The sequence below is a fragment of the Hemicordylus capensis genome, chromosome 1 (assembly GCF_027244095.1).
Source record: "Hemicordylus capensis ecotype Gifberg chromosome 1, rHemCap1.1.pri, whole genome shotgun sequence".
Lineage (NCBI taxonomy): Eukaryota > Metazoa > Chordata > Lepidosauria > Squamata > Cordylidae > Hemicordylus > Hemicordylus capensis.
In genome coordinates this window covers 134826979-134844131 of record NC_069657.1, presented here as the reverse complement: position 1 = coordinate 134844131, position 17153 = coordinate 134826979, and the positions used below count along the sequence as shown (strand labels likewise).

The following is a 17153-nucleotide window of genomic DNA, read 5'->3' as shown; positions in this document are numbered from 1 at the left end:
CAGCTGCACACCAAACTCTGGCTTTGAGCTCCAAGGATGATATCATTCTTTGATTCCTGCTTCTCCCACCTTCTTCCATGACACACCATTAGCCCCCACTCCTAGGCACCTGCCAGGTAACCTTTCCTCTGTTACAGGCTCCACAGAAAAGGGAACAGGTGCTGAGGAGCCTGCAGTGCCTCCTGTCTGCCAGTGCCTTGGCCACCAGGGACTTCTGCAACCAGATGGGTGTCCTGCTTTTCCAGCACTACAGAGAAAATGAAAGCTTGGTTTAGCAGCGCATGACTCAGCCCATAGCTGAAGTGGACTCTGCAAAATCTTCTATGCATCCCTCATTGTCCATAGGATTCTGGCTCAACAGTTGCTCTCACTACATGCTTGTGACGTACACCCTCTCTTGCGGCCTTGGAGCAGGAAGAGCAGAGAGCCTTTATCTACTTTTGTAGAGCAGGGTAAGCTATTTATGCATCATTTTAGAATTAATTAGGTACAACCACTTCTAAAAATATTTTGCAAGTTTTCTATTGTTTTCCTGTATTGCTGACAAAAATACATTATTTTTTGGTTTTTACAGTCTCACCTTTTTGGAAAAGAAGGAAACAGTTCCTATACAACTATTTTGCTTAAAAAATAATAATAATAACTGGACACCCATAAACATACAGTATAACTCATATGTTAGACTCAGTTTTTTAGGACATAGAAAAATGTTTAAAGCCATAAAAGTGTTTTAGAATGATTAAATCCAGGGTGCTCTCAGTTTATATTTATGCGATGTATGAGAGACAGATATTGGGACAACCATAAAATATTCTCAGGGGATGAATAAATGGCCCTTTTGTAAGTGAGAGCTGAGCCCAGATCCTCTCATTTCTTTCAACATACATATGTGCCTTCAGTGTTTACATCCCCAAAGAACTGAGAAGTGGAAGGATCCCCGCTGCTTACAGTGATGTGATGATGTGCAGGAAGAATGGTGCCGTTTGGGAAGCGGTAGATAGACACTGGGCACCCTCCAACCCACTGCTGGATGATGTAGCCACTTAGGTCTACTTCCTTGTTGAACAAAGCGTTGAGGATTCGGACAAATTTTCCCTTACGATGCACACCGACAATTTTAACAGAGTCTGTTACAGCAGGAAACCTGAAAGAAGGAAGAGAAAAGGCGGCGGCGGGAGGGGGGGGAGAGATGTGTTAATGGATATGTGGTTGAGTTAGAGTCATGATTCTCCAAGTGCAAGGTAGGCTTCCCATAGTAAGCACAGGAAGTTGCTAAAGTGTCATGAGTCCCTAAGAGAGCTGAAATAGAGAGCATGGGGGAAAGCATGGCAGGAGAAAAGCATAACAGAAAGGAGTCAAGAGACTATTTTCTGGATGTTCTTGAAGTTAGGAGACTGGAATGATGTTTCAGTCTAGAGACAGTTGTGTGGAGAAGAATGGGCAGTAGTGAACAAGGAGTGAGTCTGCACATGTTCTAATGGTCTGAGTGAAGCTACAGATGGATACACACTGAAGGCGATCAATTCAGCAATCAAAATCAGACAATCTATGCAGGCCATTTTCTTCGTCGGGTTCAATTTTTTCCTCCTAGTTATTAGATATAAATTGATTCTGCAACAAGGTGCTTTGCATTATTCCAGCTAAAGAAGTAGAGCTGGATGGTCTGCTCCAAAATGAGCTTCAAAACTGATACACCCAAGCAGGTGTACCTATTACAGGAAAAGTTAGCTTCTCTTAGCACCCAGGATAAAGTAAGTGGTGGTTAAGAGAGTAGTAGCATCTTTAGCACTGGCAAATTTGTTAGATGGGAGAGGCAGAAGTGGAGAATGTATAACACATACGTGCATGAAAGAGTTCATGAAGCACAGCTTCTTATATTATATTATTCTTATATTATGGAGAAACAAATGTTACCAATTACTTTGTACATATTCCATATGCAAATTGTTCCTGGGCAATTTCCCAACAAATAGTAGGCTTAAGAAAGAGGCACCAAAACACCCAAAAAGAAGCTATCTGGTATCCTAATTATGGGGGCAGGGGGAGAGAAGGGGTTTAACCTCCTTAGCTATATTTTTAGAAGGCTACAGGGGGGCCATAAGTAGTCTACAGTTGGGAGGAATCTGGAGGTAGGGCTTGTGGATTTCATTAAAGGCTCTCCTTTTTCCTCCATACATCAAGCACTGGCTTGAATGGGCAAAATGTCATAGCCACATCCTGTCAGAGATTGCATTGATGAGCTTCATGGTAGATATAGTCAGATGTTCCAGGAGGAAGGGGAAGGAAATAATCATAAGTCAACTGGAGAGTTGAGAGCCAAAGAGGAGAACGTTATGGGAGAAATGCATAAGTGTGATTCAGCAGCGGATGTGTGAGAGAAGTAGTGTGCTGGTAAAGTGACTCCATCTGAGGTGAGGTGATTCCAACAGCTCTTCTTTAAATAATGAGGCTTGGGTGGTAAATATATTAAGGGACTGTCTGCAAGATGCTGGCTATGCTACAGAGAGTGTGTAAAGTCATGGGCTCAGCAGATGTTTTCAAACCTCACAAAATGGCAAGCAGCTGCAGACCTTCTGCCTTGAGAAGCAGTAAGCTTAATGATTTGAAACCCTCAGCAACAAGTGCTGCTCAGCTGACAACTCTATGACCAGCTAGTTGAAGCTTTTAAATGCACAGTTACCCATTTAATAGTAAAAACCCTACTTTGCAGCTCGGCATCTTAAGGGTCCTTATCACATAGTATTATCTGAACAGCTCCCAACAGAATGCAGGAGGGAACTTTGGTGGTAGGCCTGAAATCTGGTCCAACTGATTGCCTTTGTAACATTATGTGATAAACAAGCAGGTAGGCTCAAAAGGTTATCTCAGAAAAGGAGCAACTCAAAGAAGAAAATTCCTCTCACAAAAATAGCCAGGAAACTGAGAAGCCAAACTTGGGGAAATGGACTGATCATGTGAAGACTCATTCCTTGTTCAGTGCTATCTCAAAATATCTTGAATCCAACTTGTAAATAAAAAAGTGGTTATGAATAGTTTGTCAGGCAATAAAAGTGTCTCAATTTCCTGCTCTGGCAGAGCCTTCTGAAAGCAGAAATACCCACATTGTGAGAAGAACGGGTGGTCCCTAAACACAGCTTTCAATGTATAGCTGGAAGCAAATACAGTCTGACTCCTACTGGCTGTTTAGTGAAAGACAAACACAGTGGAGTGGTACAGGGACCCTACCAGAAGAAGGAACAATCTCTTATTCTAAATGGTAATTGGAAGAAAACATCCAAGAGTCTTCTCTCCAAACTCTGGAGAAACTGTAGGAGAAAGCCTTGTCACCATTCCCTTGAGTCACAGACAAATAACAATAGAATTGTTCTCTCCAGGGTTGAGGTCTATAAATTCTTCCACTTTGTGGCACTTACCTTTTGCGTTCTTCTGTATGGTAGATGGATGTGCCATGGACAAAGGGCACCCATTGTTCTTCCCCTTCTGCAGGATGTCCAAGAGTAAGACTCGGCAGAGCGGAGCTTAAAGAATCCAGGGTATGACTCAAGTCTACAGCTTTAGAAAGTTGAAACACAATCCCCTTATGTGACACATTAATACTTGCTAATGAAAACCTTGGGGCGGGGGTGCAGAATACTGTGCCATGTATTGTTATCAATTTATTACTGTTTAACAAAGTAATCCAGCATGGTAGGACACAAAGGGTCTGGCCTAGATCTGCCCCTTGTTTTCCAGAGAGTATTTCCTAAAAACATGTTTTCCCAACCTGAAGCCAGATCCCTACTGTGCAAAGCAATAGATCCATGCATGCTGAGCAAGCACTGGTGTCCTGGCTTCAGAGCTATCAGCCGTTTTTATAAGACTGCGGTAGCCACAGAGTGGCCTTTGGAACCTAATCATTTCAGAGAGATTCCAAACCCCTAAATTTTCAGTTATTCCTTTTAAAAAAAAAAGGTAAGCTTCTAGCCCTTCTCTTTGTGAAGATTCAAAGGAAAGTGTGCAGGCGCTATTCCACCCAATTGCTCAGGGAGAAGTAAGCCAGCTCCTGTTTTCCAGTGCCCTGGCCAATGAATGCAAAAGTGCTGGGATAATGGACAAGCCTAGGTGCTTATTGATACGTTGTGCACCCTTAGGGCCCCTCTTCACCAATGTCCAATTACCTGAGTCTTCAGCAACTAAACACTTGATCCACAGATAATTTCCCCGTATGTGTGGTGTTTTTATTTAATCCATTCCCTGATCCAGGCCAGCTTTTGAATAGGGCTTTAGTTACTTGTATTCCAGTCCTGGAGCAGAGGCAAGGCTAAGGAACAGCCAGCAGCAAGAGCACTAAGGAACAGCCAGCAGCAAGAGCACTAAGGAACAGCCAGCAGCAAGAGCACTGAAAAGCAGTCTGCACTCACCTCTCTGTACATAATATCTATTTCATTAAACTATTAATATTCCTGATTTCGTGCCACTGTCTTGTCCTTGCATACCACAACTCTTTCCCTTGTATACAATCCATATATATGCACCATATGTCTCAAATGGACCAATCTAGTACTTACCTAGTCAGAGTCCCACTTTTGCTAATTACCAGTGGAAGGGAATCAATGTGTCAATGGGCTATGCTTCTGTAGACACTTTCCTAGGGCCCTCTCAAGGTGGGGGACAATACCTGGCGCTGCTCATTACTTATTTGTTTATCCTGAATTCCATGCCTCTGGATCCAGGATAAGAACACATCTAATGAGCCATTTTCCTGTTGCAATTCTTTCTCAGGGCATACACACTTGGCTCTTATTTAGGGAAAGGGTGCACTGCAAAAGCAGGCCTGACACTTTTCAGTGCAAACAACACAGACTCTTTCAGCCTGCAGTGGTCTCCTGCATGCCCACACAACTGATGAGTGCTAGCTTCCTGTTTTCAGTATGGGTGTGAGCCAGGCAGCAAGGTGTCTGCCTTTTCCTGGGACATTTCCCACATCCTCAGTAATGCACAGGAAGCTGAGGTGTGGATGTGCCCTTTATTATGCTTAGGAGAGGCTCAGACAGTGGCTTCTTAACTTAGGAGCTTCCAAGACTGGGCCCAGCAGTTAGTTCAACTTGATGAGCCCAATGTGATTGTGATCCAGAGATTCCCTTGACAGCACAAGGGACTTTGGAGGCCTGTGAATAAGAAGCAGTGAATGCTGCCTTCAACTTAATCAGGCTCCAGGCCATGAGAATGTATCTCAGGGCCCTTGCAAAAGTACATGCTGTCCATTTGGATAGGTCCTATCATGTTCCAGATGGAGTCAGTGTGTGCTATGTTTGAGCAGGCTGAGCTCTGCACTTAGTGAAATTCTGTTCCATATCCCTCTTCCCATCCCCACTCTGTCATGCCTCAACCCTGCCCCCAGCCAACAAGGGTGGCACCTAACCAAGCTGCCCAATAATAAACTGATCCTCCTGTCTATAATATGGTTCGAAATCTTCTGTTCCAACCCTACTCCTGGAAGAAAATGACAGTAATCAAGATGGGGCTGTGAAGCCATCCTAGGAATGTCTGCAATGGTGGATATCTGGAAAGAGAGGATCAAGCATTCTTGGAAGAAATGCCTTCTGATCTGATAGGACTTATTCATGGATCTGAGATATGTGTGTGAGAAAATGTGTGGTTCCTCAGTAATGAGGGAAATGGATTTTGTAGCTTCTCCGAGACTAACCAGAACATCACACAGAAACTACTCTTTCAGCACAGTAAGTTGCTGCTCTAGCATAGATGGGACAAGTCAAAGGAATTAACCCAGATTACATTAAGACTGTGTGACTTTGATCAGCCAATCAGTGCCAGACTATTTTGAAAGTGGAAGAACTGGAACTTACAATACCCAGGCTGATCTTTCTCCACTGATGATGGCAAACTTGAAGATGATTCTGTCGTCTTGGTATCAGTAGATGTTGAAGCAGGATCTGATTTTGGAGAGGTGAGAATAGCTGAGGATTGTTCAGAAAGCTGCTTACTCTCTGGTAGTGAGCTGTAGGGAAAATAGGTGTTATGTGGATTATCCAGCATTTTTATAAACTCAGATTATATTCTTAGTGCTATACTCGTACAAGCCGCAGTCCAGCAGGAACAGTGCAATATTCTGTCCACTCAATATCCTGTCCACTCCCACAATGAGGTGGGGAGTCATGCTGCAAAGGGCATAGCTGTTCATTTGTTTGGTTTTTACAAAAGTATCATGGGAGTTTGGCACTCCAGCACTGGAGAGAGGAATGAATATGATTGTTCATTGTATAAAATACTAATTTAAAAAAACCTTTGACATAATGGTGGGCCATTGCTACAGGATGAAAGGATAGATTGGCTGGAGTTTTCTGTTTTTATTTTCTTTCCAAAAGGCTCCATAAAGACCCCTGTGCTTGACTGGTGCAATGGGGGACCATGCAGCAAATGCCAGACTCCCCATAACTGCTACCTTGGGGGAATTCATCTGGATGCCACACAATAAAATGAGTTAACAACCATGCATTTCTTATAGTGGGGGGGGGGGATCTAGAAAGGCACTTGAAGAACTACCGCTCACAGACGAGCTGTCTTGTCAGCTTTCATGCCATCTTTGCGCCTTACTGGCTTAGTACTTCGCATTGTTCCTATTCATATACACATCCTCCTCCTAGACAATCTTGGAAACATGGCTGGCATCAGCAGTGATTCTGAATAACATCAGGCACTTGACAAGCCCCAGTTATGGGAACAGAGGGCCCCAACCACTGTCATCCACCTCCTCCAATTGCTTCCTGAAGATGGGGGTGGGGGGGACATAAAAGCCATCAAAATGACACTGGCCATATACACTGCATACAGGCTTTCCAGAGTAATTTCTCAGTACCATCTTGGGCCACTCTAGGGAGCTAGCATTTATGCCCTGCACCTTTCTACTTGATTGGGAAGAAATCAGAACAAGCTGATGACAGATATTTTGATGGAAAGACTGAACAGAAAAAGGAAAGGGGGAAAAAGAGTGGGGCAAGAAGTGGCAAGGTAGATAACTGAGGGTGAAGGAGCTCTGTTCAAATTTTACAGTCTTTCCAAACAAAACCAAGTTTCTAGTTCACATCAAAGATCTAATCCTAAACATAAAGAGCTACAATTTTCCTGTTAGTTTACTTCATCTCCATGACCCATACAGGCAAAAGCTGTATTGTTCAATTTTCTTCAACGCAGTTTTATTATGCAAGGGAGAAAGACATATAAGCCCTGCCAAAATGTAGGTGGAAATTCTAGATGTCAAGGTGGCATGTGTCAGAGAGCCTCCAAGATAAGGGAACAGTTTCAGAAGATGGCGTGAATAAGAAAGCCACTGTAAGTCACAGGGTCAAACAAGGGTTTCTGGCAACACTGAAAAGAAGAAATCCAATCCACAGGACACAAAGTTCAGGTTAGGGATACTGAGTATTGTGTTATTTTGCAAAGTGCTGTTCATGCCCTATATCAATAGAACAACCATACATCAGAAATCTTAAAATAAAGGTTTATCCATGCAATTCCATTTGACTCAAAAACAGATCACTCATCCAGTACACTGATACCTTGCAGTAATATTATGCACTGTTACCCTGAACAGGTAACTGAATGTTGTTTTCATATGAGTTTCTTGAGAAACAAAGATGATTACCACTTGTGCCGTGTAACAGCAACCTTGTAGCTCATGGCGACAGCCATTTTATGCTGATCTTACTGCATATAATAATGGAATGCATATTGTAATAATGTGTGTCTTCACCTTAGCAGAAAATTATTTCTGCTAAGGGATGCACAACCAGGGATGCACAACTTTGACCCTCCAGTGGCGGTTGAACTATAGCTCCCATCATCCCTGACTATTGGTCACTGAGCCTGGGGATGATGGGGACTCTAGTCCCACAACAGCTGGAGGGCCAAAGTTGTGCAGTCCTGCACTAGACCAAGAACAGAAAGCAAGAATGTGTGTGTGTGTGTGTGTATATATATATATATTTTCCCCCACAGGGTTGTTGTGAGGAGAAACATAACCATGTGCACTGCTCAGGGCTCCATGGAAGAAGAGTGAGATTTAAATGTAACTAATTAATATTAATTTCACGGACTTGAAGAACTTTCATGCCAGCTTTGCTCTTTGCTGTCCTACTACTTCACATTGTGAAGTACACAATTGTACTTGTTATTGTGATTAATATTAATCACAGTCCATATACCTAGAATCTCAGAAGAACAGATGGACAGGAAAACTAGAAATAGCATCAACTGTCTGAGATTCAAACTGCCCTATGTTTGAGTGCTGTGAAAACACAGGGTTCTGTGGAGAGAAGATGCATCTTCTCTCTGTCATATGCTCTCAGATTCACATGCTCATTAGGAAAATAAGCTCTAAACTGGAAAATATCTCATTCAAATCATAGCTCACCCGTAAATTCACTGGGAGGGCTTCAGCCCAATATGCCTATCATACTACCTTACAGGACTATTGTAAGGATCACTGAAATCATATGTGAAACCTTTGAGAAAAGCATGATATAAAACAGTGGCTGACACCCTGATTAAGGCTGCATATATGCAGCTGGAAGAAGTGCCCGTGAAGCCTTCTGCTGCACAGGCACCTCTCACCTAGGGCACATGCAGCCTCAGTCAGGAGGTCAGTCCCTGTTATTTTATTTTTGATTGATGAAATCATAGGGCTCTAGAAAGTATGGGCCTGACTCCATCATTCCCTGAATGCACTGTTTTTGCACATCACAGACATAAGATGGCTTCTTTATTGGTGACAGGACACTTCAATGGTGCTGAGTGCTCTAAACAGTTGGAGGGGGGACAATAAATGTAGAAGTGACATTTGAGTAGGTTTTGTGGGGGTGGGAAGAGTCTCAGAGCCAGAAGGAAATGCAAAAAATAAGTGGACAACAGAGGAAGGCAAGACTGAAAGACTGAGACAGAAGAAAAGAAAGTGTACAACCGATGAAGAGGAAAAGAAGGGACTCTTTTTCTCAAGAGTCATTACGAGATGACTTGAAGACTGAGCTGATCTCTGAAATAAGAGTTGTCTGGACAAGATCACATAGCATGCATGTGTTACCTGTTAACACCTTTTAACCATCCAGATGTACTCAGAATCAGGATTAAATAAAGACTGAAGAAGATATGTCTTGCAGTGTATGTTTAAGGGGAGAGCAGATCTTCTAATCTATTGTAGCGGCTGTGAGTAGAGAACCAGGTATTGGACTGGCAGTTAATCCAAATAAGCAGAGTCAAAGAATATGATCATGTGTGTGAGACAGTAAAAAACAAATTTTTTTAAAGATAAGGGAATCCCTTTCTGTTTCCTCCTGCCATTGAGGAGGAGTGTGTATGGCCAACTGTCCTTTATCAGCCCTTTAATAGGCATCACCCACCATTAACCCATATTATATATAAACTGCTTTAAAGCATCCTGTGTGGTGTACAAAGGAAACAGGGTCCCATTCCACATCCTCTGTACCTGATTTCCCCTTCTTTTGCAATGTTTTAGCCCTGCAAGAAACACAAGTAGCCTACTTCAATGAGATAAGTACAGCAAGACCCTACGAGTGTAAATAACGCCTTGCATGTATATAGCACTTTTTCTATGTGCTCATGGTAGCCTAATGCTTAGTAATGTCCTTATCAGAGCAGAAGACTAGATTAAAATACTGCTTTCCGTAGGAACCCTTCAACACTCTCCACTGGGCAGAGGCACCAAAGCAGCTCTGACTGAGTCACAGACAGGCCTTGCCTGCCATCCTTTTTGGGTTGCCCCTTTGCCTTCTGCTTGCCTGCTTTCCTCAAGTCACAGGCTCCTCCAAATGCTGGAACACACAAGCTCCCCTCATATGGCACATAGAGCAGAGGCAGCTTCTCTCTCCATCCCCACCTTCATTTGAAAGAGGACAGCAACTGACAACTTTAAAAATGAAGTGGGGGCGGGGGGGAGACTCCCTGGCAACTGCTGCACCCCTCCCTCTACCTCTCGTTATGCCTCTAGTGGTAGCCTGCAATTCAGACAGAGTGGGCAGGTTTTGGGGGGGGGCATTTCTTCCTCGCCTTCCCCCAACATCTTCTCACAAAGGACAAAACCGGAGTTACGGGCATATAAGCATCTCGATTTTACCGTGGCAAACAGCAGGCTGGGGAACTAACCTACCAAAAGAACTACTTGTGAGTAAGCATTCTAACCAGCCATTTCAAGCAGTAGTCTCATGATGCTTGACCTTCTTATTTGCCATGCCTGCCCCTGCCCCATACTTTATGAGGAAGCGAGTTACCTCTTAAATGTAATACTGGTTTCCTCATAACAAAACCCAGGAATGAAGCCTTGATTAGGGAACCAGATGAGAAAATGACTGTATACACTTTTTAGTATGTACCTACCCAGACATATTTCTGGTGCAAACATGCCTCAAAGAGGTTGCTTTACACACACACACACACACACACACACACACACACACACACACACACACACTCTTCTATCACAAAGTCTGTGATTTGCAGTTACCTTTCCAGTGAACTTTCCTCTGTGGTGCCACAGACGTGTGCTTTTCCAATAACTGATCCTATACTACTGATTACTTCATCATCTTTGTCCTCATCAGATGATGAGAGACTTCCAAACTAAAACAGAGAAAGGCAATGAAATTGATAGACACCATGCAGCGAGGACAACAACCTGTGAAGCAAAATCTATACTTTCTCCTAAATCTGGGCCAAAATCAAGGAACCCCCAGATATTTTGTCACCTTAGTGTCTTGTGCAGATGACGATGACTACTACTACTACTACACACAGCTCCAGTGTCCCAAGCCTCATGCAAAAGATTGCCCTAGCTAGCACCAAGGACTGAGCAATATGAGCAATGGATAAATGAATGAATGATGGGGAAGGATGTAAAGAAGTGAAGCACAGAGGACAAGGTTGAACCGATTCTCTTAGGCAATGTTTTGGCAGTTCTGCATTCTATGGAGCTAAAGTGATGTGCTGATTAAAGGAGAAAAGGCACAGTGCCTCAACCCCATCCACCCTGAACCAACTGCAGGAGCTTATCGGTGTCAGGGAGAAGAATTAGGGGAAGGAGAGCTTGACCTACAAAGTGGAGCAATACTGGGAGACTTTACCCAGTTTCAAGCAAACATCCAAATAGGATCTTGTAGGCTTTGTAGGTAGGCAGGAAGGGGGTGCTGCAAAAGATTAGTCAGAAGAACCTGGAACCCAGCAACTTCTGGCAAAGCTCTTTTCAGCCACGTGTTGGAAGGACTATCCCTCAAACTCAGTGGGGGTTCTGAATTCTACACCACCTCAACACCCCACTCTGCTCCCCAGCATTATTAAGCGAAGCTACATAACCAAGCAAAGAAATAGGAGCCTTCAAACTGCCCTTGTCCTTGGGAAAGTGACATCCTCTGCATCTAGAAGTTACTCCAAGGGTCTTCTTGGGGGCATGGCTGCACAATGCCATAAATTCCAGTACCACATAGTATGCATTCACATGGATGCCCCAGGATGGCAGAAGCTTTTCAACATGCATTTATATTCATTCATTCATTCATTCATTCATTCATTCATTCATTCATTCATTCTGTTTGCACACCACCCCAAACTTCCATTTATGGGCAGTTTACAGCAATATAAACAAATCAAAACATAAATTAAAACCTTAAAACAATTTAAAACCACAAGTCTAGTTAAAAAGCTTGGGTGAACAAATGTGTCTTTAAAGACTTTTTAAAAGTTGTCAGAGATGGGGAGGCTCTTTTATTTCAGCAGGGAGCACATTCCAGAGTCTCGGGGCAACAACAGAGAAGGCCCATCGCTGTGTATCCACCAGATGAGCTGATGGAAACTGCAGATGAACCTCTCTGGATTACCTCAATGGGTGATGGAGCTCATAGTGAAGAAGTTGTACAAAGGCAGCCCCACACAGAGCACACTGCAGTAGTCAAGTGAAGTCTGGGGGTTACTAGCATATGTACCACTGTTCTGAGGTCGTTTATCTCAAGAAATGGACGCAGCTGGCATATCAAACAGAGCTGATAGAAAGCACCTCTGACCACTGCCTCAGCCTCCAGAAGCACTCCCAGACTGCATACCAGTTCCTTTTGGGGAAGTGTGACCACATCCAGAACTGGCAGAACAAAATTGTCTCCTTAGTTCCAAACCTGCACAGTAATATGTACCTCCGTCTTATTTGTTTTCAGTCTCAGTTTGTTATCTTTTATCTAGTCCATTACTGCCTCCAGGCAGCCATTTAGGAAGGTTATGCCTTCTCCTGATGATGTTCACATGGAGAAATAGATTTGGGTGTCATCAGCATTCTGATAACCCTGCATCAAATCTCCTGATGATCTCTCCCAGCAGTTGCATGTAAATGTTAAAAAGCATTGGAGGCAGTATGTAGCGCTGGGGGACACCATATACAAGTTCACGTTTGGAAAAATAGTCTTCCAGTGATACTATCTGGAATCAGCCCAAGAGGCAGAAGTGGAACCACTGCATAGCAGTGCCTCCCACTCCCAACCTCCTCAGATGATCCAGAAGGATACTATGGTCGATAGTATTGAAAGCCACTGAGAGATCCAAAAGGACCAACAGAGTCAAACTCCCTCTGTCAATTCCCCATGGGAGATCATCCATTAGGCCAACCAAGCCAGTCTCCACCGCATAGCCCACCTGAAAACCAGTTTGAAATGGGTCTAGATAATCAGTTTCCTCCAAAACTGTTTGGAGCTGAGACACCACCACCCTCTCAGTTACCTTGCCCAACCACGGAAGGTGGGAGACAGGCCTATAGTTGCTTAACTCTAATAAAAATCTTCATAAATTAAACAGTGTGTCTCCAAGCACCATGAGTAATCAGAGATAGTCCCACCCATGGGAATAGTTTTCTAGGACAGAGACTGTGGCTTTCTATTAGCCAGGAAGAATAGCACCTCCCTACCTCTTTCTCCCATTTTTAGAAATCAAGGGCTATCTGTGTGGCAGCCACTAAAGCACTCATCTATACTCATCTTAGATTCATTAACACCTAGCCAGCAATCTCTTTTTGTTGAGCCTGAATGCAGTGTCTAGTGGGGAAGTAGAGCACTAACTAAGTATTTGAAAAGATCAGAGTGACTGAACTCCATGAAGATGCAAAGTGTGGATGCAGGTGAACCTATTATACTTTTATAGTGGACAACACCCAGGCAAAGCCGGTCATGGAATTTCGTTCCATGAAATTCATGGAACGTACATTAGTCAGGAGTAACTTGTCTCATTGATTTAGTCATCAATGCTCAGTCATGACTAACAGTTTCCCAGTGTACCTTATGATTACTTCCTTCCTTATGATTAAAAGGATATTGTGTAAATATGCTGCTTCCTTTAACTGAAATCGATCTTAGCAAGCAATACTAGGCAACCGTGATTATAACCTCTCTGTATGAGTTTCAAGGATTCAAGTATCTACCCCTCACACTTGTCTTGATTTTCTGAAGCTTTTTCTCCATGGCACTGACCTTGTGAAAGGCATCCACAAAGCTAATATGCTTTGGGATTCTTCGAAGTGTTAAATCGCTTCTTTCTGGAAATATCTTGGTTCCCGACTCTGACCAGAGCTACACAAGAAGGAAAAAGTGGGACACGTTTAGAGACAGCAATCTTAATTTGTTACATCAATACCCAGCCCTTTCATTAAAGAGCTCAGAGTATTCTTGTAGGGGATTCCCAGATAGGCAGCCAAGCAGTGACACTACTGCAGTGTGTACCTTCCAACTGTTCTCAGGGCATTTGGTTTCCTGTATTCAGTGCAGCGGAACCTTCAAAGTTACCTCTTTTGCCCTTGGAAGAACCACAAACTGATTCTCTTTCATCCCCTTCTGTCAAATGGAATTGGTTGGGGGAAAGGAAAGAATGTAAGATTCCAGGAACTACTAGCTACAATCAATTGCACTTGTTTTTAAAAAATGATTTGGGGTTAATCCTTGGAAGCAGTTCTGCCCTTACCAGAATCAATCTATGGTTTGATAATGGAACCAAGATATGGCATGTTAAAAGGTTTTAAACGAAAAAGCATTAACTCGCCAAACAATTCAATTTAGTCACACAAGTCCTGAATTTCAAATAATCTTGAGCCCAGAACAGCCCCTTCCCATCAGTGACTTATACTGCCTCTTCCTTGCTCCTCCCTAAAGTTGTTCCCAAAGCTACTTTGGCAAGGGACAGCAAGAAGGGATTGGAATGTTTTAAAAAGTGGATCACAAGTTGTGCAGGCTTGGTAAGCTTACAGACACAAGGTCTGTCTCCAGATTGTTCACATCTGCACTCAGGAGCAAATAGGAAGTGTTGCATACATTAATTCTACAGAAACATCTGTCAAAGACATCTGTCCCCTGCTAACTGAGCAAAGAGGCACCTTTTAAGAGTGGTAGTTCTCTTTATTGAGCAGGGGGAGGGCAACTGGCCCTATCCAGCCCCAGCACAGCATCCCTTCAGTGACTGTTGCTGGTGTTCTACTTTTTGTTTCTCTTTAGATTGTGAGCCCTTTGGGGACAGGGATCCATCTTTATTTATTTTTATTTCTCTATGTAAACCAGTTTGGGAACTTTTGGTGAAAAGCTGTATATAAATATCCGTAGTTGTCATTGTCAAGGATAGTTTGGCTTGGTGGAAGTCTTTACTTCAGGACAAGGGGATTGACAAAGCTCTGTTCTGTGTTATAGTGCTCATCTAGCAACCACTCTTATTCCATAACAATTAGTAAGGGAGGCTGATCATCTGTGAGGGATGCAGTAGCAGTTTCCTGCATTGAGCAGAGGGTTGGAGCAGAGGAGAGCTGGTCTTGTGGTAGCAAGTATGACTTGTCCCCTTAGCTAAGCAGGATCCGCCCTGGTTGCATATGAATGAGAGGCTAGAAGTGTGAGCACTGCAAGATATCCCCCTTAGGGAATGGAGCCATTCTGGGAAGCGCAGAAGGTTCCAAGTTCCCTCCCTGGCAGCATCTCCAAGATAGGGCTGAGAGAGATTCCTGCCTGAAACCTTGGAGAAGCCTCTGCCAGTCTGTGTAGACAATACTGAGCTAGAAGGACCTACAGTGAGGGAAATAAGTATTTGATCCCCTGCTGATTTTGTCCGTTTGCCCTCTGACACAGAAATGACCAGGCTATAATTGGAATGGTAGGTTTATTGTAGCTGTGAGAGACGGAATAACAACAAACAAACCCTCAAAAGCCCAGTGCCCAAAAGTCAGCGATGGATTACCATTGTAGTGAGGGAAATAAGTATTCGATCCCCTATCAACCAGCAAGATTTCAGGCTCCCAGGTGTCTTTTCACTATATGCAGGTAACGAGCTGAGATGAGGAACACCCTCTGTAAGGGAGTGCTCCTAATCCCAGCTTGTTACAGTACCTGTATAAAAGACACCTGTCCATAGAAGCAAGCAATCACTCAGCTTCCAAACTCACCACCATGCCCAAGACCAAAGAGCTGTCGAAGGATGTCAGGGACAAGGTTGTAGACCTGCACAAGGCTGGACTGGGCTACAAGACTATCGCCAAGCAGCTTGGTGAGAAGGTGACTACAGTTGGCACGATAACTGGCAAATGGAAGAAACACAAAACAACTGTCAATCTCCCTCGGTCTGGGGCTCCATGCAAGATCTCACCTCGTGGAGTTGCAATGATCATGAGAACGGTGACAAAGCAGCCCAGAACTACACGGGGGGAACTTGTCAATGATCTCAGGGCAGCTGGAACCATAGTCACCAAGAAAACAATTGGTAACACACTACGTCGTGAAGGACTGAAATCTTGGAGTGCCCGCAAGTTCCCCCTGCTCAAGGCAGCACATGTACAGGCCCGTCTGCAGTTTGCCAATGCACATCTGAATGATCCAGAGGAGAACTGGGCGAAAGTGTTGTGGTCAGATGAGACCAAAATTGAGCTCTTTGGCATCAACTCAACTCGCTGTGTGTGGAGGAGGAGGAATGCTGCCTATGAGCCCAAGAACACCATCCCCACCGTCAAACATGGAGGTGGACACATTATGCTTTGGGGGTGTTTTTCTGCTAAGGGGACAGGACACCTTCACCGCATCGAAGGGACGATGGACGGGACCATGTACCGTCAGATCTTGGGTGAGCACCTCCTTCCCTCAGCCAGGGCATTGAGAATGGGTCGTGGATGGGTATTCCAGCATGACAATGACCCAAAACACACAGCCAAGGCAACAAAGGAGTGGCTCAAGAAGAAGCACATGAAGGTCCTGGAGTGGCCCAGCCAGTCTCCAGACCTTATTCCCATAGAAAATCTGTGGAGGGAGCTGAAGGTTCGGGTTGCCAAACATCAGCCTCGAAATCTTTCTGACTTGGAGAGGATCTGCAAAGAGGAGTGGGACAACATCCCTCCTGGGTTGTGTGCAAACCTGGTGGCCAACTACAAGAAACGTCTGACCTCTGTGATTGCCAACAAGGGTTTTGCCACCAAGTACTAAGACATCTTTTGTGAAGGGATCAAATACTTATTTCCCTCACTACAATGGAAATCCATCGCTGACTTTTGGGCACTGGGCTTTTGAGGGTTTGTTTGTTGTTATTCCGTCTCTCACAGCTACAATAAACCTACCATTCCAATTATAGCCTGGTCATTTATGTGTCAGAGGGCAAACGGACAAAATCAGCAGGGGATCAAATACTTATTTCCCTCACTGTATGGTCTGACTCAGTATATCGCAGCTTCCTATGTTCCTATCTACAAGGTCCCTTCCAGTTCTCGCATTCTATGATTTTATTGTTCTAGGAGGAAACGGATTCATTCCCCAACAGCAGGGCAAAATGTCATATTCCTGCTTTCCTCCAGCAAGTAGGCTCATCCTATCAGAAGCTGAAAGCACAATCACGTTATCATTTTTCCTCATGTAGGGCTTGTTGTTGTTGTTTTGCAGTCATCTCATGGTGAAAATCTACAAAGACTCAGTCCTATTAACAAATTCCACATACAGTCAGCTGCAAACTCCATGATACTGGCATCCAAAAATGAGTTCCACAGAAGCCACTATCTATGCAGAGACCAGTATGGGGAGACCAGAAGATCAGTATCTATGGGGATGTACACCGTAAAATGTCTGCAAATATTCACTCATTGTAGAAGGGAAACGATGGCATAA

The 17153-nt window shown here is 43.8% G+C and overlaps 1 protein-coding gene across 1 annotated transcript in view; it reads right to left on the bottom strand.

Moving 5' to 3' along the window:
• The window catches only part of LMNTD2 (lamin tail domain containing 2), a 99667-nt gene that overhangs the window by 25279 nt on the left and 57235 nt on the right, over nt 1–17153 (bottom strand). The window contains exons 8-12 of the mRNA XM_053249387.1: nt 13509–13607; nt 10514–10629; nt 5847–5998; nt 3414–3552; nt 949–1144 (exon numbers count right to left, since the gene is read on the bottom strand). Of these exons, the coding sequence (XP_053105362.1) occupies nt 949–1144; nt 3414–3552; nt 5847–5998; nt 10514–10629; nt 13509–13607 (702 nt within the window). The remainder of the gene's footprint in view (nt 1–948; nt 1145–3413; nt 3553–5846; nt 5999–10513; nt 10630–13508; nt 13608–17153) is intronic.